Consider the following 24,690-nt stretch of genomic DNA (forward strand, 5'->3'; position numbering starts at 1 on the left):
TCTAATCATCTACCATCTAAGATTGAAGACTCAACAAGAAACCATGCAAATTGCAAGAAAACGACATATTTCACCATTACTTCAATGAAAATGGAGTTTGTTTACAATCAATGGCAACAATTTCTTGCCTTGTCCTCCTATTCTACTCTAATTACTATTCTATCAACTATATTCTAACTCTTCCAACTATTTACATACTATCTCTAACTTATTGCTAATTCCTGCTAATTAGCCTTTACAAATGAAATGCCTGGGCTTATATAGTGCCCACAATACAATTTGATGGCTTAGATCAATTCAAGATCAATGGCCAAGATTTTACAATGAAAACCCTAATTAGGGTTTGTTACAACCATTACATAACATTTAATGCTTGACCAATGATAAAATTGTATTGCTTGGACACATGTCCCTTCTAGAAAAAATCGACCAATGGATAGCCGGGGTAGGTACATCGGAGTTTGTGCCACCTTCCATGAGTTAGGTACATTGAATCTGGACATGCTGAGGTGGACCACACTGACTGGAGGAGTGATGACTGGGATGCCACCTCATCTGACACTTGAAGCTTGCTAGATATTCAATTTGATGTCGTTGAGAGGCTATCTTTAATTAACTCTGGTTCTAACTCCTTGTGTCCTTGATGTGCAGGATGATGATGTACCTCGCCTTGGAACGCGGGATTGAAAGAGGTCGCCCATGTCCTGGCTTGGTCGTCCTGGCGAAGACCGTCCTGGATCCGGCTTGATTTTCCTTGATGAGATCTCCATTTGATGCCTACACAACATTTCAAAATTAGTAACATGATTTTGCAATATAAATTAGAGAGCAAATTTTTAGGAAACTTAATGATAAGTCCTTTATTAATCATTTCCTAAAAATGACGATTGAGCTAATACAATTCAAAATTCAAAATTCAAGTTTAAGGCAATGACGATCAAAATTCGAAATTAAAACAAGAGATCTTGCCATACCTCTCTTGAGAGCTAACTCTAGAATGCAAAACAAGGAATTTGCCTAGGCAAAATTCAAAATTTGAAGCCTTTGACTTGATCTTGAAGGATAAGGAACGTTCTCTTTGTCAATTCGCCACCCTTGGGGATATCTCTGACGTGGTCTTCAATGTCCTTGGCAAGTTCGCCTAACTTGAAACTCAAACTCCTTTGATAATGCTTGTGCCTCCCTATTGATAAGACTCGCACCTTGAACACAATTCGCACCTTCTCTTGAATGATAATTTCGCCCTTCCTTTGTATGAAATTCGCTCCTCTTTTGCCTTCTCCAAGTCGCATATGAGAGATGATAAATGATGATGTGAAAATGAAGTTTTCACCTTCCCTTTATAAGCGCTTACCATCACAATTACCTTAAGGCCGACTTGTGTAAAAAATAAGGCAATTTAAATGATTTTTAATAAATAACAAGGCCGACTCTCACAAACCAAGCGCTCCTTTTGATTTTTTATTAAATTAATAATTAATTATTAAATGCCTTTATTATTTAAATTGTCAAATTCGATTTTTATAAAGGCAAAAATAATTAATAAATATCAAGCGCAAATTTTAAATGCCATTTTTAATTAAATTTTCAATCCATCGATTTTAGCATTTAAAATAAATTTAAAGAAATGTGTTTGAGCGCCAAATTTTGAAGATGAAAATTGCGTACCTCATCGCCCTGGTCCCTGACTGAGGGACAGGAGCAATCCATTACCTTGGTCATGATCCTTGCATTTTTTACGTCCAAGGTCTTCATTTCTACGTTGAATTTGCCATTTTCCTTGGGATCTTCGAACTTGATTGATTTATCCTTGCGATTGAATGTCCTTTTGTGGTGATATCGCCCTTGTCCCTTGGAGAGGGACAGGAGCGAACTTCATGCTTTCTCCTTGATTTTGCATCTTCGATCTCCAATTTTCCTTGTGAGGGACAAACAATGTTATTCCTTCATTCCACTTTCGTTTCACTTGAATTCAACGAGGCGTATTTGATGTTAGGAGGAATATCGCCCTTGTCCCTTGGAGAGGGACAGGAGCGATCTTGAAGCTCTAGCCAAAACGTGTCATCTTTCATCCTTGGTTCCTCGTTCATTGCCTCTTAAAGGACGTCCTTGACCTTAGCTATCCTTGCATTGTCTTGATTTTGTCGGAACATGAGTGTTTTAGTAAAAATGGCCTTGGTCCTTGTCCAAAGGACAGGAGCGATATGAGTTCCTTAGCTTAATTGATAGCATTTTGACGTTTGGAACCTTTGTAAATCATCTTCAAATGACACCTTATACCTTGTATGACCTTGCAAAACATTGACTCAACGTGATTTTCGCATGAATTAGCAAATATATTCAACATCGCTCTGGTCCCTTCCTGAGGGACAGGAGCGAACTTCATGATGTTGAGCTTGTCATTGCCTCGCTCAACTTGTCATCGCTATCATCGTGCAAAATAAAGTTCCTTGATCCTTCGTGATCACTTGATGCTTGATAAACTTTCAAATTTTATGCCTTTATGCAAATTTCGCTCTGGTCCCTTCCTGAGGGACAGGAGCGAATTAGGATATTTTAGAGCAAATCCCTCAATGTGGCGATCCTTGTAACTTTGTGCTTGATGGAGATGCTTCGAAACGTCCTTGGCACCTTGTTCTTCGCCTTGGAGTGATTTGAATTTGAAGAAGAGGCAATATAATCATCATATCGCCCTGGTCCCTTCGAGAGGGACAGGAGCGATTTTGCTCTTGTGGGCTTCATCTCACTTTATCATCTTCGCAAATTATCTTCAACGGTCTCGTAATGTCCCCTTTCATTCATCCATGCCTTGGAATTCATTGTAACTTGGCAAGAAAATCATCTAAAACAAAAATCGCTCTGGTCCCTTCCTGAGGGACAGGAGCGAACTTAAGCATTTTGGTCCCTTGTTGGCGTTTCATAATCTTCAATTTGTCTTAAACGCGTTCATCTCGCCTCCTTTCTTGCCTTCAAACATAAAACTTGCTTGATCTTTGCCCAGATCGTACCTTATGAAGAATTTCGCTCTGGTCCTTCAGTGAGGGACAGGAGCGAATTTGACCCTCTAGGCAAAAACTTCATCATTTCGTTGTTTTTGATCAAGTCTAGATGCTCTATCATGCTCATTTCGTCCTTCACCATGCCTTTGATGTCTCGATTCGTCCAAACAAGGTCAGGAATGGCTCAACTAAGCATTTTCGCTCTGGTCCCTTGGTGAGGGACACGAGCGATTCGCCTTGGTCCCTTGGAGAGGGACAGGAGCGCTTTTCGCTGTGGACCCTTGGAGAAGGACACGAGCGAAATTTGACTTTTCGATCTCTCTATCAGGACAATTTTAATGGAATATAACATTTAAGTATAAGTGACATTTCCTTCTATGTTTCTTCTTTCTTATACTTTAAGTTATATTCCATATATACTTTCAGGATGTTTGAGAGTGGTTTCAGACCTCCAGGAGTTATATTGCAAAATCTAGTTTTTGGAGGTTTTTTAGTTTCCAGACTTAGTCAAATTCAGGATCAGGACATTCCAGACTTAGCCAAATTTCAGGATCAGGACCTTACTCAAGCCGGACTTGCTTATCCATGTGATCCCCGGGCAACATTCAAAATGCAAAGGCTAACTAACAAAACCCTAAAAAAAAAAACCTAAAGAACAAATCCTAAAAAGCAAAAAAGCAAGGGTCCCCATTTGCAATGGGGCGATGTGTGAAAACGTCACAACAGTAACATGAGAAGAGCTAATCGAAGAAGATACAAATACAAGCTACACTTGGAAAATCATTGGACGAATGCCCAGGACAATTTTGAGATAAAGAGGATGTGCTCAAGACTACCAATTGACATGGTGAGGATGTGCAAGGTTTTCAACATTCCAGATCATGCACAAGATAATGGAAAGCACCTTCAACCGGTATACAAGCCAGAGAAATTAAAGATGGAAGTCAATTGGACTGATGTAGAGATCACCGACTTGAAAGACTTGATGAAGCTAGTCTTAGCACACACACGTTGATGGGTTGCCATCCAAATTCAGAAGTTAAAGAGTCAGAATGCACAAATGACCTTCAAATTGATGGGAGGGATAGAATCTTTTGATGAAGAGACAAAAAGCACGAGCATGAGTGGAAGTCCCACCCAATCGGCTCACTCCAAAGGATCAAAGAGAAAAGAAAATCACAAGGGCCTTCACACAAGAAACATAAGTCAAATCAAGGTGACTGCAATCTTTTGGACTAAACTCTTGTTGATATTCAACCGGGCATGTGCTTTTGTACATGCAAGTTTTTGTTCAATCTTCCATTTGTATTTATAAGGGTGCACGTCTATTGTGACCTTTTTCACACATCGCCCCATTGCAAATGGGGACCCTCTCTTTTCCTACTTTCTAGGGTTTTTGTTAGTGTCCTATGGCCTTCCGCTTCAGTTTTACCAAGCCTTGCCCAGTTTTGAACAGTTCAAGTCCTAAGGATTGAAAGTTAGTTTTTGCAAACCATGTGATTCCCGAATACGAACACCACCAAAGTGCTTAGAAAGGGCAAAGGACGAAGATCGCAATTGATTTGGACGAATTTGGACAACTTTCTATTTTTAGAAAGTTTGCTTTTTTGCTTTTTCCTATTTTTTAGGAAGTTTCGTTTTTTGGTATTTTTAGCCCAATCCCCAGTATGGCTATTTTTAGAAAGTTTTTCCTATTTTTTAGGGATACCTGCTTTTTGCTTTTTGGGGATGGGAATCTAGGGCTTGCACTAACACCACTGACCTGCTTTGATCGGGACCCAAAATTTCCAAGTTTTGACCTAAAAAGCCAGTTCCCTACATTTTAGGGGTCGTATTGCTTCAGATGGTTTGCCTAAATATGGATTTCAAATTTCAAGTTAATCTAGTTAATTTTGGTTAAAATGTGAATTTTTGAAATTTTCCAAAATTTTGTCTAAGTATGGCTAATGGATAAGGTTGAGTGTCATGACAGGTGTGCAGAAAGTCTGCCCAAGCAAAGGTCCGCCATGATGAAAGGAAAGCAAAAGTCCGCCATGCATGGTGATCCATCTAAAGTCCGCCTTAGAAGGATGGCATGTGAAGTTGGGAAGTCATCAAACCCTGCCCTTGGGGATGTGTTCAAAACTCCGCCTTGGTTGAGTCATCACCAAAGTCCGCCCAAGGGAGAGCCTTCAAAGGTCCGCCTTGAAGTTGGAGACTCAAAAGTCCGCCATGCAAAAGGTTAAGCCAAAAGTCCGCCCATGTTGAAGACCCTCTAAACTCCGCCATGACTTGGGGTCACATCAAAAGTCCGCCCTCCATGTTGAAGTAGGTGCCTTCAAACTCCGCCCTCCATGATACCTTGAAAGTCCGCCATAGAGAGGTCAAGAAAGTCCACCCTATGCCTTAGTAGAAAGGCCATCCATGAAGAGAGTTATAAAAAGTCCGCCATGCATGTTGGAGAGGCCATAGAAGTCTGCCCAAACTGGTAAAGAAGATGGTAGAGATACCATCAAACTCTGCCATACCTAGGAGAGGCATCCAATTCTGCCTAGCCAAAGTGAGAAGATGGAGGTACCATCAAAGTCTGCCCTATGCTTTGAGGGTGACCTCAAAACTCTGCCATGCTTAAGGAAGCCTCCAAAAAAAAAATCCGCCATGATGAAGAGGAAGATAAAACTCCACCCAAGGTGCTAAGTATGATGTTGAAGACCCTCTAAACTCCGCCTAGGCCTTAAAAAAGTTGTAAGAGATGTTCAAAAAGTCCGCCCTTGGTGTCCTTCAAACTCCGCCATGCCTTGGGAAGTCTTCAAAAGTTCGCCCAAACATGAGGCTCAAACAAAGTCAACAAGTTTGAGTGATGTCATCAAAATCCATAAAGATTTCGAACTTAAAAACCAAGATAGAAAGTTTTCTTTGGAAGGGAATATTGCAAGATTGATTAAGATTTCGAACTTAAAAAAAACAGAAATTTTTTCTTTGGAAAGGAATATTGGAAGATTGCTAAAGATTTCGAACTTAAAAACCAAGATAGAAAGTTTTTTTTTTTTTAAAGGGAATATTGGAAGATTGTCAAAGATTTCGAATTTGGAACCAAATTGGAAACTTTTGGAAGATATTTTCTTCGAACTTGGAAAGATGACAACACTTTCCTAAAGAGTGAAGTTAAGATTGGAAACATGAGTTGGACGATTTTAAGTATTTCTAATTGAAGATTCAACTTTGTTTACAAATGCTTTGTTGTAACTTCATTTTTACACACCAAGAAGTTCGAAATTACTAAGGAGAGCATAGTAAAGTATTGGCAGTTTGGAGTTCATCTAGAGAAAGTTTTGATATTGCTGATAGTTGGACAAACTTCGTGACGAAGGATTCACAGATTTTTTAGTGAAGCCAGCTGGTATAAGGAAGAATTGTTGAATCTTTCCTGAATTTTCTGAGTATTCTTGAGAAATTTCCAGCCTTACTTCCATCCATTCGAAGGTGAAATTGAATTCATGATGCAGATTTATGTATTTTCTGAGTATTTTTCAGAGTTTGAGAAATGATTTTTAGTGAATTTATTCGAATTTCTAGGGGAGGAAAATCATTTTTTTGGCTAAGTATAAGAAAGTTTTCGAAGTTATAACACTTGATGTTGATTTACGATCACAACCATCCTTGAGATTGAAAGGGTTTTCAAATGAAATTTCAGTTTTTATGGCTATGTATGAGAATAAAATGAAATTTTCAAACACTTAGCCATTTCGAAGCCCCGTTATTTTCTTCAAATTACGAATTAATTCCTAACTTAAAATTTCATTGTCTGTTTGCAAATCCTAGGCACTATGAAATTTCAAGTGGATAAAGATGCTCCTCCGGAGTCAAGGATGACTTCGAAATGGAAAAATGTTAGCGACACCAACCTCGAACACATCAATCTGAGGGAATTTAAGAAGCGGATGTTTGATCTGGACAACCTTGTGCCTACCACAACCGCACGAAAGATGATGAAGAGTGGCATCGTGCATGCTGCTAGTTTTCTCCCCACCATGCAATGCACTGAATTAGTAGTTGAATGTGCTAAACATTGCAACCCCACTAGTAAGGACATTGTTGCACCTGATGGAAGAGTGTTGGCGAACCTCAGTGATCAAGCCATCAGAGAGGCCTTCAGGATCCCAGAGTATCACAACACGGTGTATGTGACAAAGGACGAAGCTGACAGCTTGTATCAGGACCACTTGGAGGAATATGATGCCATAGTCAGCCATTCTTGGCTAGATAAGCCAAGGAAAGGCGCCTCCAAACTTCAAAGGAAGAGCCTGGTGAGAGCATACTTCAAGGAAGACATTGGAGACATGATCGTTCTACTCAACAGAATAATGGGAAATCCTCAAGGTGCCCCATTCGAGCCCTGGATGTATTATTTCATTAATGAAATAATGAACAGAGTAAAAATGATAGACTGGGCCAGGATGATTAGTGACAACCTAGACAGCCAGCTGAGGAACCTAGAAGCAAATAGGACTTTCTTCATGAGTTCGTACCTGTTTTATTCCTTGGCCAGAACCTACAGATACAGGGGCCTCACTTGCAAAGGAGAAGTAGCAAACAAAGAGAACCAGTTCCCAGTCTATGATTGCTATCCCTAGCTCCACATGGAAGAAAAATTCCATTTTAAAAGAGTGAATGATACCTTCCTCATGCACATCACGCGGACATTGCAAGGTGGACTGCACCAGAGACTCTCTCAAGAGTCTATGGACTTCATAAATCGATTCGGGTATTGGTATATCCAATATCCAAAGTTCACTTACCTCCGAATTCAAGGATTCTCTAGGTCTCCCTACAAACTTCCAGCTTACCCTACTAACAGAGTTGTGTTGCTCGAGGTTGTGAGGCAATTGGAAGGCTATATGGCGATTCAAAGGGATAAACAAAATAAGGCAGGAACTTCCTCTCTTACAATTGGTAATGGGCTGGAAACATGTCCATCGTCACAAGCTGATGCGACTGTTGAGAAGGAGCTAGCTTGGTATCCCTTTTATCAGTACAAGGCAAGAAGGAATTTTGATCCATACCACATAATAAAGAAGGTCGAAGGAATGACATTTGAACACAGGGCCGATCTAGAAGATTATTGGGCTAACACAATCGATAGTTTCGAGATCAGGAAGAGGTTTTGGTCGAGAATTCCTTTGAGCATGGTAAGAGCAACAGAGGTATTCAGAGTTGCTGACCAAGTAGAGGATAGCCTTGAGCTTCAGCAGTCGGGCTTTGAAAAGATGAAGAATGAACCACTAGTTTTGATAGATTGGGTAGAAGGAGAGAAATCAGATCTAGCAGACCTCATGATGATGGTGGTTGAGTATTCTAGATGGTGGACATCTAAAAGGACAAGGCAATTAAAATCCAAAGGTGTGGCCTTGACCTATGAATTGATGGGAGTGGATGACTCTTTGTCCTCCAACCCTTGTACCTCTGTAGGTAATGCCCGGAATCCAGAAAGTGTTGGGTCTCGGAAGATGAAGGAGTTAGTTGGAAGCTCCGTAAAGGTCACAGGAAAGAAGATTGTATGAGAAAGAAGGGAGTCCAGCGAAGGCCAGTCCATCCTAAGTGTCGCTTCTATCGTGCCCGATCAGAACGCAGTTGGAGAATAGGAGATGAACATATGCATGATTAATGATGAAGTGAGAGTGCCTTCTCCTTCGGTTGAGGAAGTAATGAAGGAAGTTGTCCAAAGTCCGGATAGAAAGCAAACTGAAGTGCCTATAATCTTCATAGATGGCATAGCTACAAACCCGAGAGGGACAGATGATGGATTTGACCAGAACATCGTAGAGCAATCAACTATCCCGGATTGGCTAAGGGAAAGAATAAAGGCTAAGGTCCCCAAGGAGGTGCGTTCTGAAGAAATCACAGCAACATTTCTAGAAAAGGTAAATGAGCCAATTATAGCTAAACCACCCAAGCCCGCTAGAAAGTTTTCTCTGATTCAGCGAGACAGTGCAGGATTCAGAACAGTCTAGATAACGGTGCCCAGAGAAGGAAAAACTAGGGACAACGTCGCTGCAGATGACTACAAGATCACAACCATAGAGTTGGGCAAGCCCACCCAAGACCAAGAGGTCTAGTATTTTGATGACTCTTGTAATGCTCTGAAGGCAAGTTTAGCTCAAGAGAAAGAGAAGAGAAAGAAGGTTGAAGAAGAGAACTAGCAATGGAGAAAGTATGTTCTCCATCTTACCAGGCCACTTAACCATGAGATCCCGATTACCCCTCCACAGCCTCTTCAGCAGGAATCGATGAAGGATTATGAGGATATGAAGGGTACGTTCACACGGGCCAAGGAGTGGATTTCAAATGCTTCAGCACGTGTAGATATACTAGTAGAAAATTTAGTGTCAGCACATGAGTCGACCTCTTCACTGGTCAGCCATATCCAGGATCTAGCTACCAATTGGGAGGATGTGGAGGAAATTCAAGATGAAATACTTCCTCATCTGAAAGTTATCCGAGGGTTGTCGAAGAGAAGTCTCGTAGATGCAGGTGTCATACAAGCTGGAGATAGGTATGACTTCAACACTTGGTATTATGCCTTGGTTAACTGGATTGAAGTTTTGAAGAAATCCGAGACCAAGTGCTTTGAGACCGAGGAGAGTGTCAGGGAGATTTTGAGCAAGGTGTTTCATGTAGCGTCTGAGATCTGGAAGAAAGAGAGTATAAGAGAGAAGCACTTGCAGGCAGAGAACCTGAGAACCAGGATTCAGTCAAGCTTCTTCAAGGATTCAGTTATGATTGACAAGGGCGATCTTTAAAAGATTGCAAACTTTCTCTTCATCGATGAAAACTTTCTTGCCCAGGTGGTTGAGTGGGAAGGTATCCTCGCCACATGTACCGATGATGTGGACATCATCGACTTCCAAATTAGCAGTTTGACAAGTGTCACTATGGAGGAGGTCAGGCTTATTGTGTCCAGGTACATCGAATCTGCGAAAGAGGAAAGTAGGCGCTCACCCTAGTGAGATTAGCAGATGTGCCACATGTCACTTTCTTATTCATTCGAACTGATAGTGTTTTGGGAAACCCTAATTAGGGTTTATAACTTTCAATCTTGGCCCTTGATCACTGTTTGATCTCAGTCATTCATTTATCTCTGAAAAACTATTTAAGGCTACCTCCTCTCATTTGGAGAGTGTGAGGTTTTTGATGTATTGTTGCGTAAGTGTTGGTTGAAAATTTTGTACACTTGGGGAAATATACAAAATTGTGGTTTCAACCACAGCACACGAGTAAAAACTCTCCTAATTAAGGGAAGGCTCCCCCTATCTAACTACAACTTTCAAAATAAAATAGGATGGGACAGCAATCTTTCTTCTTTTTTCAAGCAAACATTATCCTTTTCTCTTCACAGAAAAGGATAGAGATTGAATATGAACGGCAGTAACCACTTTTAATTGAAATGAAAGAAAGGAAATGAAGTTTCCTGAAAGCGCAAAGACTTCCGTCACTTCCTTCGGGACGGGACAGCAATATCAAGCTCAAAGACTTGACTATTGGAAGTCCTATCTACCCTTTGCTATACCAAATTTTACAACGAATAAAAGACAACAGCTCAAAGACTGGAATAATCTATTCTTTCAACACAAAGACAAGAACTAATGCAAGTTCAAAGACTTGTTGCTATTTCTTATCAAACAGTAATTTTTCCTCAAGGATAGACGCAAGCTCAAAGACTTGCTGCTCCTTCTAGAGATTTTCCTATTTTAATTAATCTTCTCTACTTACAGCTCAAAGACTTCAAATCAGATTGGACTACACTCCTTTAGAAACACTTTGCATAGAAGAAATAAAAAGATTCAAACTCAAACATGTAGCTCAAAGACTCAAAACTTGAGTAATCCTTCTTTATTATTCTTCAAAACCTTCAATTCACATACATAAGCTCAAAGACTTCTTGTTGTAAATTTGGCAGAGTTTTTGCTTGCTTTCCAAAAGATATCAAATATAATCGACCCCTCAAGTATTTATAGAAGAGGAGCCTTGAGAAAAAGGTGGGAGGATCCTAACTAACTTGAGAGATTCTCTCAACCACCAAGACTCATTCAATAACTAACTAAGACTTCATTAACTAACTAAAAGTCACTCCAACTAAGTAAGACTTATTCCAACTACAGTCCTAATCGGACACAACTTGTAGTTGCCTTACAAGTAATTACAAAAGTGCAAGTAATGTGTAACTTTCTTTTTACAAAAAATACTTTTACATGTAACTTGTCAAAACAAAATTACAACTAAAGATTACAAAAGAGGGAAAATTCAACTGAGTGTTGAAAAACACTAAGTTACATTTTGTGAAGACACAAATCCTTGAAATTTTTGGATGCTTGTTTGTAGTTCCTCGGGATTTGGTTCATGGGTGTTCTTGGCAACAACCATAGTCTTCACAATAGTGTCGTGACAGCGGAGGAGCGCAGAACTATTTTTATCCAGGATAGACTAGATTTCATGCAGAAAGGCTTGGTGTTTCATCAATGCTTGAATTGAAGCGGTCAAGAATTGTTCGCTCCTCCATTCATTATGAATCCTCATCTGGAAATCAGCAAGAACTTCTTCTTATGGAATTAGCTCTCCATCCTGACTTACTATGTTAGGCCCTTTCACAATGTGAGACAATATCTCAAAAAACTTCGCCCCGGAATCTCCCTGCATCACCGATCTCCTCAATGAGGGATTTAAGAACAAGGGTCTTGTTTTCCAAGAGTTCTTCAAATTCCAAGTACATGACCCTAGAAGAGATGATGGCGTGCTCTTGTAGAACACTCAGTTGTTGTTGGGGCATGGTACACCAGATTGTCAAACTTTCTTCAACACTCTCCAGGTTCTTTTTGAAAGCATTAGAAGTCTGATCCAGTTTCTCCTCAATGGTCTCCAATTTAGACATTATCTGGAAAATGTCTTTCATTACCTGTGCACATAGATCGTGAAGCTGATCAACCCAGGAATCCAGTGCTTGTACCTTTTGAGCAGCCCTTTCCACTCCACGAATCGATTCTTGGGAACCAGAAGAACCTATGGAGTTACTCTCTTCAGCAGCAGGTTTTGTGATTTTATGAATGGCTGCCATAAGCTGTCGGTTTTCCTCTTCTAGCTTGTCTTTCTTCGCTAGAAGCTCATCACACCTTTGCACCAATGAAGCAACAGAAAACTGAGCATCATGTTTAATGACCTCATGCGTTTGTTTGCCCAACTCTATCCTTGTAACCTTATAATCAGCAGCTGACATTTCATCAAATGGCTTATCTGCAATAGGTTCCACAATTTCAGCTACCTTCATCTTGTTACTGTCAACAGTTACTCTGGAGATAGTCTTGGCCTTCTTAGCAACTTTGGATCTGGACTGTTTCAGTTGCTGATAGTCAAAGGCATCAGGTGAGATTTCTTGCTTCTTCCTTTTCGGGGTGAAAGAACTAAGCCATGGAGGCAAAGTCATCAAATCCCCTCCAGTAGCAGTCGTAGGCAAAGGAGAATCAGTTTCTGTTTGAATCACCGTGGTCATCCTAGGAGGAATATCTGTTTGGACAGTGACCACGGTTTGCTCAGTTACTAATGGGCATGAAGATTGCCTCATGAATTCTTCAAAACCAAAAGTGGAAGTATCAATTTCTGATAACTGGATGCAAGTAGGAATATCCTCAGGAACTTTCAACGCACTCTCTTGTTGATGATCAGGAGATGGCTCGAATGCTGAAATGGGAATTGCATTCTGAGGAGATTCATCCACAAGCAAATCAGGAGGAGAAAGAGGCGTCTCAATGGAAATTGGTGGAATGATCTCATGAGGCGAGTCTAAAACTGGAGATTTGGGAGCATCATCAGAATGCTGCCCCTCTTCTAGATTATCCAGATCAATTACCTGAACATGGAATCATGATTTTTCCTTCCCACGAATAGTCGTCTCCTCAGGAGGAAGCACTACTGCACGACTGACTCGCAACTTGATCCTTGTGCCCGAAGATGAAACACCCTCCTTGTTGTCAATCTGAATCTCAGACTTCCGTCCAAGAGGTCTCGTAGAATCATCTTCTTTACCAACCTTGATTTTTATAAGTCTAACAACATTACTTTTCAGCCATGCATTGGTGTTGGCCAAGATAGGCTGAAATCTATCAAGGATGGATATGCACTCCTTGTGTGACCATTGGATCAAAGGGAGTGGAGCCTCCTCAACCCTTCGTGAAATGTATTCAGGATCAAGTATATGCCCGTCATCAATCATCCCTTGTGGGATATCCGCCAAGTTCAAATCAACAATTTGCTCAACAGTGAGCCTACAGCAATCCATCTTCAGAACTTCGGCTTTTGTGCAGAGATCTACCCAAATGTCTTCAATGCGATGAACATGCACAAAGGATTTCTTCATCTTCTCCTTCATACCCCTATAATCAAAATCAGCTCTAGGATTAAACCTTTTGAGCTTGATTTCCTGCAATTCAGTCTCCATGGCCTTAGCCTTCACAGATGTGACAAGGGAATACCGACCGATTTTCAATGGGTTTGTGGTAGAGATCCCCATTCCAACCTTGTGCCTAGCAGACTAAAAAGTGTGAACAGCCATGATCTGTCTTCCCAACTCCATAAGAATGATCTTATCAGTTGGGTATCTGTGAAGCATGTATGGTTGACCATCATAGCATCCGATCCTCATATAGGTGAAAGTGGGAAACTGCAGAAACAAACATCCATACTCGCACACCTTATCCCATGCCTCATCTGATACTCTCTTGTTCCTGAGATTTCTATCAAACTGGCACATGAAATATCCGAAGAATGCATCTTGGACTCTTCTGAAATGCAGTCTGCTGGGTCTCAATGGCAACTGATCATAATATTCCCAAACTGGTATAAGTGAGCGATCACCCTTGGTAGAAAGACCTGGAAAGTGTCTAAGTGATGCTGCTAAGTATACCAAATATGAATTCATGAAGAAGGTCATGGTGGTAGGAACTGCTGCAAGTTGTTTGCACAAGGCATCGCTGATGACTTCTCCCCATGAAATGTGATGAGACTGCCGTATGAACATGATAAACTGGTACATCCATGGCTCAAAGACATTGGAATGCTCAAAGCCCATCATCCTGCTAAGGAGGGTTATGGTGTCTCCAATCTCCCATTTGAAATCGCACCGGTACAACTTCGCGCACCTTGAGAAGGAGGCTCGTGGCTCTTGGATCCACCTATTGATGTGTCGCTTGCAATCTTTTTCGCTCTTCACATAATACTCCGCTGCACTTTCTTTGGAGATTTCCATATAAATAGGTGCAGGAGGTATTCTGAAAACCTTCTCGATCATATCTGCATCAAGACGGATTATAGCTTCGCCATCATCATTTTTTATGACTCTTGACTCTGTCAAAATGATGGGCACATGCAAGAACGAACTCAAGTTCTAGGGCAGCCACCGGGAAAGATGATGCATGGTGAATATGGCTGTCCAACAACGGCTACAAGTTATTACCCTGTGGATCTTCTACCCTTTTGACGAATTCTGACATATCAATGTGCCCTATTTATGTGTCTCTGATGCGATCCAAAGGAGAAGAAACCTGGGAAGGTGCAACCTCGTTCTGGTATTTGTCATATTTGTATTTTATCTTCTTTGGAGTTGGAGATGCCGGCAAATCTGACATTGATTGTGAACCTGGGATACTGTGATGAAGACTTAAAAGAGTTAAGGCAACATCATAGTCAGCTACAAATATCATTCTTCCTTCTCCAAATGGGTAAAACTTTGATTCTTGAACTTTACGATTTTGTGAGAGGAAGAGGGGAAATATGTAAAAATGGGAAAATCTTGACTTTGATCAATTTCGGATCTTGGGAGAATTTTCGCAAGTATACAAGTTGGAAAGGACATACATGCAATCGGGGTTTTAAAACCCGAATACAAGTACACTTATAAATTCGCAAATGGAGAAATGGACGAAAAATGAGATTTTGACTTGCGGAAAATGATGGAAATGGAAAGTACAGATATGGGGAACATGGATGGATAGAAATGGGAAAATCCGGGAAAGTCATTTTCATGAAAATGGGTAGAATTCTTCATCATGTAATCCAGTTTTCAAAACCTGAATTTGCAAGGGAGAGGTATTTCACACTTTTCAACTTGGAATTTCAACCAAAAATGGTTAAATTCCTTAACCGTAGGGGAAGAACAAGAATTTCCAGCGAACTTGTAATCGGGATTAAAAATCCCGAATACAAGTAAAGAGGGAATTTTGGGAAGAACAATGCAATTCGAAAATTGCATACCAAGGGGAAGATTTCTCTCACAAAAACCGATTTTCAGGGGAAGAACAACACATGCCAAAAATGCAACTAAGAAAGAAAACTAAGAGAGCAAGAAAATAACAAAAAGAAGGAAAAAAAGGAAAGAGAACATACCTTTCTTGAAAATGCAAATGCTTCTCCAAAAATGCAACCAATTTTTGGAAAGAAGGAAAACCAATTAATAGAAGCAATCTGCAATGGCAAACCCTTAATACGTTTTTGCAAAAATGCCCCAAATTGATAAATGTAGCAGCAATCCCAAATTTGGAGGACCAAAATGCCAATGAGAGAGCACACCCAAGAGGATTGGAACAAAACGCCTAAGGAGGAGTAGAAGAAATGGTGACAAGTGTTTGCAAAACGTAGCCAAAGGAATCACGTGGAGAAAAACATGGCCACCATTTGCATCTTCAATGGCATCATTAAATAGCTTAAAACTCCTCACAAACTCCACGCCTAGGTGAGAGAGGGCAAAACATTTTAGGAGATTGCAGCTTGTTGGAGATTTAACCAACCAAAATGTGGCATTAAAGAAAAATGTGATTGCTGATCTAGGGCGAAAAACCAGTTAATGCAACCTCCATATGGCGTGAAAGGTGTCCAAGAATGCATGAGGATAGGATGCAAGCCAAAATGCCTTCCTCCAACAATTTCTCCACAAAAATTGCCTTGAAATGGTCAAAAACCGTTTTTCCCTGCATTTCAGGTTTTTTGGAATAAAAGACAAGTTCGATTTTGCATAAGGGAATGAAAATCGGGCTTTTGGGAGAGAAAAACAAGTTTCAATTTCACTTTTTCCACTTACAAGGCAAAATCGGGATTTTTAAGACAAATAGCAAGTTTAAAATTCACTTTTTCACTTACCAAGCCAAAATCGGGATTTTTTAGACAAATGACAAGTTTAAAATTGTCAAAAATGCACTTGCAAGGCAAAATCGGGTTTTTTAGAGAGAAATACAAGTTTTAATTACTTGTAAAAGGGAAATAAAATCCCTACAACAAGTTTAGAAATACTTGCACATATGTAATGGGGATTTAAAATCCCTATTACATGTAAAAACCATTAAAGTAGGGGTTTTTAGACCAAACTGCAAGTTTACTTGTAATTGAGCCAAAAAATCCCTATTTTAATTAAACAAGACTAAAAACAATAAAAAGATAAAAACAACAAAGGGGAAATTTAAAACAAATTACAAGTAACATCTTTTAAATAAAAGTGCACATGTAATAAGTCAAAAATTCCCCTACAAAGACCAAAACAATGAATATCATTAAAACTTGCAGTTTGAAGAAAATTCTCCACCTGCAGTCGGGATTTTAAAACCCGAAATTGAAAGAAAGACATAGCAAACGAACCCAGAATTTGACAAAATTCGAAACGCAGTTCGAGGATGGACTGAGGATTAAGCCAATCCAAGGATTAGTCAAAATTCTGCCTCGGGAAGCATGCCATAGAGTAAAAATTTTCATTTTTTCACAAAAATTTCATGTAGTGGTCCTTCATTTTTGAAAACAAAAATGAGGACAACAATATCATTTCCAGATAATATATTGCATGTGCGCTTGTTTTGTAATCTCTATTGTTTGAATGATTTGCATGGTTTCAATTTCCTCAACAGCTAGTTAAAATTAATCTAGATTTGCTTTCATTGTTGTTAATTTGAATGAAGGATTTGATAAGTGTCAATCAATGGTGTATCTCTGCTCATACTTTTGGTGAATGGATGATTTTCATTTCACCGTGCAAAGTTAGTCTGAGCTCATCCTTTGTGCATCCCAACATCTTAATCATAAGCACAATCCATTGAAGATTGCATTGGCTTTGTGTAGTTGTCCCTAGTGTGGCGAAGCAAGGTTTGGTTTCTTGAGAGCACCCAATTGACACTGTCTCTGGAGTTCGTAGGATTAGATTAGCCTTCTTGAACCCTATCTCTTTTCTCCTTTTTGAAAGTCTAAGTCCCTGAAAACCAAAAAAAAAAAGAGAGAGCCTAAAATTGCTAAATCCGTCTAAATTCAGCAGTTCAAAGACATTTGTTAACATAAGGCCCCCTTGAGAATTTCAGCATACACTACCCAAGCAGCTATTTCACTAAAGTCGCTTGTTAGCACATATAGACCTTGGAATCAGTAGTGATTTTTCAGGAGAGGATAGAATGCCTTCGGGTATCCTATCCTATGTTTGGTAGATGATAAAACAGACACCAACAACGTCCTAACATCATCATGCAATTTTTTCAAATTTCAAAATCTCTCTCCTCTATATGGCATGCACCATTCCTGTATGTCCGTAAATTTCAACTTGAAACTTCATGGCTGCCCTTTACACTCACACGCTTCATCATACTTAGATGAAAGTTTAACACCATGACGAATCTTCATAATGCCTTCATCATTTGACTCCTTTCTTCACTCCAGTGGATACACTTAAGCTTCTTTTCATTATTCCTACAAAGAGAAGGATGAGAAACAACAAAAATGACATAGGCAAAGAAGACAATGCTTTGATAAATGACTGCATTTTTGACAAAAAAAGACAGGATTTAGCTTGACTTTTGGCAAGGTACAAAAAATTTCATATGGGCACAATAAACTACCATATTAGCCTCAGCCTACTGCTTCTTATCATATTGTCACTTCTAGAATTCTTTTTGATATACCCAAATTCATGAAAATAAGAACATTTCACATTCTGTTTGGATTATGAATCAGAAGTTAAAATTTTCTTTGCTTTACCCTTCTAGCATGCAACAAGTGCAATTTCAAATTGTCCATATCTGCATTAAACCATTTGCATTTATCTTTGCTCTTTTTGGAACAAATATATTTCAAAGGTGAAAGAAAATTATTGATGACTAATTTATTGACAGTAATGAATTAATGCCATAGGTCTTTTATCTTAAGTAGTGTTCTAACAATGATCCACCCTCACCCAACATTGTGGACAGTAATAAATTTTTCAAATATAGGACTACTTTTTAGAAGTTTCATATTCGTTTCTCAAACTCTCCCAAAGACCACCAGCAAAAGTGGCATTCCAAATTTTTGGGATCAAGTCATTAGAAGAACTGAACAATTTTAATAAATCTGTTTTTTAATGGTAATCAAAAATTGCAAGATTGGAAATCATTGTAGTTTCCATTTTTAGAATTACTGTACGACAGTTCCTATACCAAGCAATGGTGAGTGTTTGTGACTCCAAACATCAAATTTTTGGCCTGCTAATATTTGGGCTTCAAAAAAAACAATATTTTGTATATTGGCCTCAACTATACAACCTAGGCAAATTTGCAGGATAATTCAGGACTTCTCTCAAAAAAAGAACTAAGCACCCAATTTGTATGTTCACAAAAAAAATTGCAAAGGGTTTCAAAAAAATCAGTACCCAGACATGCACTTGAGAAAATACCCCTTGATAGTAGATCAATGACAGTAATGGCTTTCTTTAACTGCTCTTTGACAGCAACAACTCAGTCCTTAACAGCAGGCTTTTAAACATGTTATAGTCAGCCAGCTTCTGCACTTATTAAGAAATTTTTCTTTTACCAATTTCGAACTTCAAAACCCTGAGCAGGCTGGTCTCTCAACTATTAACTGATAAGTAAGCCCTCCAAAAAAATTCAGCAGGTTGGCCTTTCAAAAACTTTGAGTAGGTTGGCCTCTGCACTAAAAACTTACAGGTCAGACCTCCAAATGTTAGCCCTTTGCTTGACAGATGTCAGTACGCCCTCTGCTAAACAGCAGTTGCTTTGCTACTTTTGACAGCGATTTGATGCACAACAAATAGCAATGATTTCATAACAACAATTCTCCTCCTCCCTTCACTCTTCTTCACAATCAGCATACCCTCTGCAAGGCTTCCTCACTCTGGGTAAGCATACGCTTCCTAAGGCTTCTTTGCTCTAATACTAAATGTCAGACAGATGGATGCAAGGAATTTGAGAAAACATGCACTTTAATTATTATCGAAATGGAAAAGCTACAAGTTGGTTGTAACTTAATTGTTACATTTTAGACTTAACTAATATGGTGTTCTTACATCATTAACATTAGCACTAAATGTTTGTGTACAAAGTGTATTCTAACATAATATTGTATCTAATACTGATGATGGATCACAAAGTGAGATCCAAAATGTCAATGTTAAACATATACAAAGTTTTCTAGAAAAAAATTGCATAACCAACATGCAAGCCTCTACACAATTCAGAAGTATTCAATGCAGCAAATGATTGCACCTAATTTGGATCATCCTCAATCAAAGGAACATGTGTAGGATCTTCAACAACACATTATATTTAGTAAATGATATGCACCTACTTACTGGAGGGCCAAATCTGGGATCATCCTCACTTAAAGGAACAAATTTCGGATCCTCAATCAGCTCAGTTGGAAGTCCTAAAACATAGCATTGCCAATTGTTAGACAAAGTACCTAAGCAACCTAGGATAATATGACAAACTAATAAGCTTGTTCAAATACAAATTCATAATTGCTTAATTTCTCTAATACTGTTCTGCTACTCAAAGGGTTCCACTAACAAATAAGGTTGCATCTGAGGCATGGAATTTGTGATGTTGTTAATAGCTCCACTATTATATTCAATGTACAATGAATTGCCTAGAGTATGTTATGCACAAAAATCGAAGAACAGGCAGCCATGACTAATATCATCAATATAGCACAACATATTGTCATTTTTTAAATGTTTAGCACCACCTTTATGTCCCAATCAAGCTACTTATATGCATAACCAAGTGGCAAGGAATGAAATCCTTGATTCGAAAAAGAAACATAAATCTACAAGTGCACTTTAGAATGAATGGAATTGCTGATAAATGTTGAAGTGGACAAATATATAATCAAGGAAGGATTCTTGATTTAGATTTGTCAGATATATAATCAAGGATGGTCTTCCTCATTTGGGTTTGTCAGATATATGACCAAAGATGGTGTTCTTGATTTAGGTTTGTCATTAAATGTTATGTGGAAGTAAATTTAGGGTAGATGGATTTGTCCAGATTATTGTATTTTCTCTACCACATATGGGTGGTGAATGCTTATAGGTTCTCCCTTTTTGACTATTCAAGAATGTCAAGATGGACTACAAAGGCATTAAAGAGAAGTTGAATTCAAGATAGTAGAAATGAAAGACGATAAGCAATCCACACATACAACTCTTTTTATAAAGTAGTGGATAATTGATGCAAATGGGGATTTCAATTTGAAAAATAGGAAGTTAAAAATAGTAATAAATAAAAGTAGTATGACTTCTAGAGTCTAGGAATTAGCCCAATGTATGTCAAAATGTTAGATAATGACTTCGTGTTTCTCAATGAGACATCGAAATCATTTTTAATATTAATGCTTGACTTGATCAACTTAATGTGAACAATAAACTCAGCTGGAGGAGTGCTTCATGGGCACAACTCAGAAGCAAAATTATATTGATAGTATATCAATAAGTAAATGGTAAAAAGTAGACATTGCACCCGAATTGACTAATCTCTGCTTGAGAAACCAACATTCAATGAAATGTGATATTTGGATAGATATCTGAGGTTGATGAGAGATTTGATGAAGGATGGGGTTAGAAGCATTAGCGTAGTCTAGTAGTTGCATTCTTTGACAATGCAGCAACTAGATAGTCAATTATGTACAAAGTGGGGTGAATGCTAAATGCATTGAGCCACCTAATTGCTCATTAAAACAATACTCAAGTGCTTCACATATGGTATTCTCCATTCTCTCAACATTTCTTTAGCTCCGCAAGTGCCTCCTCAATGGTTTGGTTGCTCTTATATGCCCATTGCCTTCAATAATTCCTCTTTGTTGTTCTAAAGTTCGTTGAGTGAAATTATCCCCATCACGATCACCATATTTCATGTTCCAAGCATCAACTCTGTCATCTCTGCTAGAGCATAATAATAGTGTTCTAATATCAGGGCATGAAATCTTATGCATATTATATGTTTTATATCATGTAAGTAATTAATAAGTTTCTCATTAATAAATTATTAGATTATTAATTAATTAAATGTGTTGAATTTGGATATGTTTTAATTCTTATTTTATTTATCTCATATTTTTTGTGATGATTAGTAAGTGGTGATCCTAATTTCTAACATTGTATCATGGTGGGTTGAGTTATGCCAATCATTCAAGAAAAATCATAAATTATATAAAATCTAAAGGACTCGTCAAATGTTTTAGGAGATTGCAAAGAATGGTTGTTTGAAATAAAATTATGTTTACCAATGATGACAAAATCATTGAATGTGTTCATTGCATTGAAAAAAGAATGGCACCTGTTAAGAACCCACCCACCAATACTATTGTTTTGTGAAGGCACCATAGTAGATTGTCGATGAAGACCATATCGGTGAGACTCTGCGTGTGTCTTGGAGACAAGCGATGGATTTCGACGTGACATAAGAGTTCGGTGAGAAATGTCAAGGAGCCAGCCAAAGTGATGTGTAACGCCAATGAAGACCATATCGATAACAAAGTTGTGTGGTCTTGGCGAAAAGCTAAGATGTCGATGAGACTTTGATGTTCAATGAGACATGCTAAGGAGGTTGTATAAGTCTTAACTCTTGCCGATAAGCCAGGAGATGAAGTAAGGACAAATGTCTAATGATGACTGATCAAGTTGGAGCTTTGGGAATCCGTTGAGAAATTCTCTTGAGTCGATTGTAGTTGTATACATTGGAGGACCATCTGACTTCAACCGTAGACTATACATTCACATCATAAGTGGAGACTCTCAAATGTGATATAAACTACTATCGGCGTTACACATTGCACCTTACCCAGGTGCAAGCGCTAGTCAATAGTTGTGTTTAATTGAAAATTAGAAACATCCTTTAGTTGCATTAGATTAGTTTCGGTAATAGATAGATTTTAAACATTAAAAACTTCTTATCTAGTGTAGACATGTTGAAAATTCTTTGAGCTCTAGATTAATAAAATAAAAAGAGGGATTTTTGCTAGGTTTTTTGTATTGCATATTGTTGTGTTGTAAACACACACCCCCCATTGCAAATGGGGACCCCCACTTTTTCACTCCTTGGGTTAGTAGTTTGCTTAGTTTTAGTTTGGCACTAATTTCATAGCCTTTATTTGTGAGAGCGTTTCCTTTTGTCTTGTTAGTCTGGGAATGCAGTTGATCAATCCTTAAAGTGAGTAAGAATGTAAACTTGTCCTTCGAAATGGGTAGGCTGAGTCAAGAATTCAAGTTTCGAATCTAGAATCCATGAACAAACATCAAGACTAAGAATTGATGGCAAGATTACAAATGTTGTCAAAATGCAAAAAGTGTTACAAAAATGTCATCAAGACAAGTTGTCAAGGAAAATTCTCAAGAAAATTGAGACTTTGGAAACACTAAAGTGTGGAAAAATGATAAAATTCAATGTCTTAACAAGGGAAATTCCTTGTCAAGGACAGATTTTCCAACCTTGACAGGAGAGGAAAATCAAGAAAAATTCACAAAATTCTTGACAAAGTTGTAATTTTCAAGAGCAATCCTTGTTTGAAACAAGGAATTCCTAAATTAAGATTTGAAATCCTTGTTTGAGTAAGGAATTCCAAAATTGAAGATTAAATTCCATGGTTGAGTGTGGAAATTCACAAAATTCGTTTAGAATCCTAAGGTGAAGTGTGGAATTCAAAATAAAAATGATCAATTCCTTATGGAAATGTGGAATTCCTAAATTCAAATGTAAAATCCAAGGATCAAACATGGGTTCACATTCAAAATTAGTTTTTCCTTAGCAAGTTTGTGGATTTCATTGGAAAATTCTTCACAGCATTCACTTGTCCATGCACAAGTTAATTTAGTGCTCACAATTCCTTGTCTACCCCTCACTAGTGCTTGGAAATTCCATTATTCCATGTTGATAGCACCATCAAGTCCGGAACAATACTTGACCACATGTTGATTGCATCCTCTAGTCCAGAACTATAGGTCACATCCGCCCTTTAGTCCAGAACTATAGGTCACATACGCCCTTTAGTCCAAAACTACCTTGCTCTAGCGCTCACTGTTAAAGTCCCAAGTATTGCATGTATTTTATTTTATTTATTATTATTATCATTATCTCCTACACTCAATGAGATCACACATCTCATACTATATATGCAAGAGGTGCCCTTTCACCAAGGGACACCATACTTTATTATAATATTAAATAATTAAATATTAATGATTATATATTAATATGATATTAATATATTATTATATTATTAATAATTATAACTATAATTATATTATCACAATTAATAATATAATAGTTATAATTATATTATATTATAACATAATATAATAATTATAATATTATATTATAACATAATATAATTATATTATCTCACAACTAATAATATAATAATTATATTATCAATATAATTATTATTATAATCACAAGCTTTATGTTATTTATGTAGGCCTCTGGATTCCGACCACAGCTACAATAAAATCAACACTCACTAGTCCTTCACACCCCCTAAAATGCGCTCAATAGTCCATGGACACATGAAAATGCGCTCAAGCTTGTCCTTGCACTAATGCAAATACTGCTAGTGTAGAGTTTAGGGTGTTAGGTTGGCTTTGCCAAAAAAAAAACATGTCGAATAAACAAAAACCTCAACTTATTACAGCACATATAGACCTCAACTGATTTATTTATTCAATGCAGTCCTGATTACAAAATACTTGAGGAATGGCCAAGACTCTTGGCTTACACAAAATATTATTCAAAATTTTCTGAGTACTAATGACAGCCACTAATTCATGCATACATGACTGAAAGTTGAATATAAACAATACAAAATGCACCTGGATGAAGCGCCTAGGCGGAAGGATGAAGAAGCAAGCAATATCAATTCGCTTTGAGCTCTCCTCTTGCCAAATCGAACTATTCTCCAAAATCGCCCCTGTTCTGATATGAAGGCCAATAACAAATAATTTCCAGCTTGAATGTCCCTTTCTAAGCATCAAACAGCATCGTGGATACCCCCTAATGTGAGTACTCCAATCAAATAGTGAAATCGATGCACCAAATGGGGGTTATGAGCAAAATCGTGGGGCTAGGAGGTCTGGTCAAACCTTATATCAGGCCTGATATGTGACTGATACCTCCTCCAAATTCTCCTCCAATATGCCCTAAGGAATCACCTATCCCTTCTCAACATATAGATGCAAGCATAGAAGTCAATTCACCAATGAGTTGAAGTATTTTCCCAAATCGCATACCATGAATGTTGATGCCAAACCACATTAAACTCAGGTATGAAAGATTGAAGTATCCTTCACTCACGATTGCAACCCTTCGAAGGATCTTTCACCACCTTAGTTATGCTATCAATGGGAGTTTCCGTTCCCAAAAAACAAATAGATCAA

At 38.3% G+C, this 24,690-nt stretch overlaps 1 protein-coding gene across 2 annotated transcripts in view; it reads right to left on the reverse strand.

Annotated features, from left to right (window-relative positions):
• The window catches only part of LOC131073144 (uncharacterized), a 307,122-nt gene that overhangs the window by 260,554 nt on the left and 21,878 nt on the right, over positions 1–24,690 (reverse strand). For both annotated transcript variants that reach the window (XM_058009527.2, XM_058009528.2), the window contains exon 2: positions 19,615–19,688. In XM_058009527.2, coding sequence (XP_057865510.2) covers positions 19,615–19,688 — 74 coding nt within the window. The remainder of the gene's footprint in view (positions 1–19,614; positions 19,689–24,690) is intronic.

Source organism: Cryptomeria japonica, chromosome 1 (genome assembly GCF_030272615.1).
Source record: "Cryptomeria japonica chromosome 1, Sugi_1.0, whole genome shotgun sequence".
NCBI classification, from domain to species: domain Eukaryota; kingdom Viridiplantae; phylum Streptophyta; class Pinopsida; order Cupressales; family Cupressaceae; genus Cryptomeria; species Cryptomeria japonica.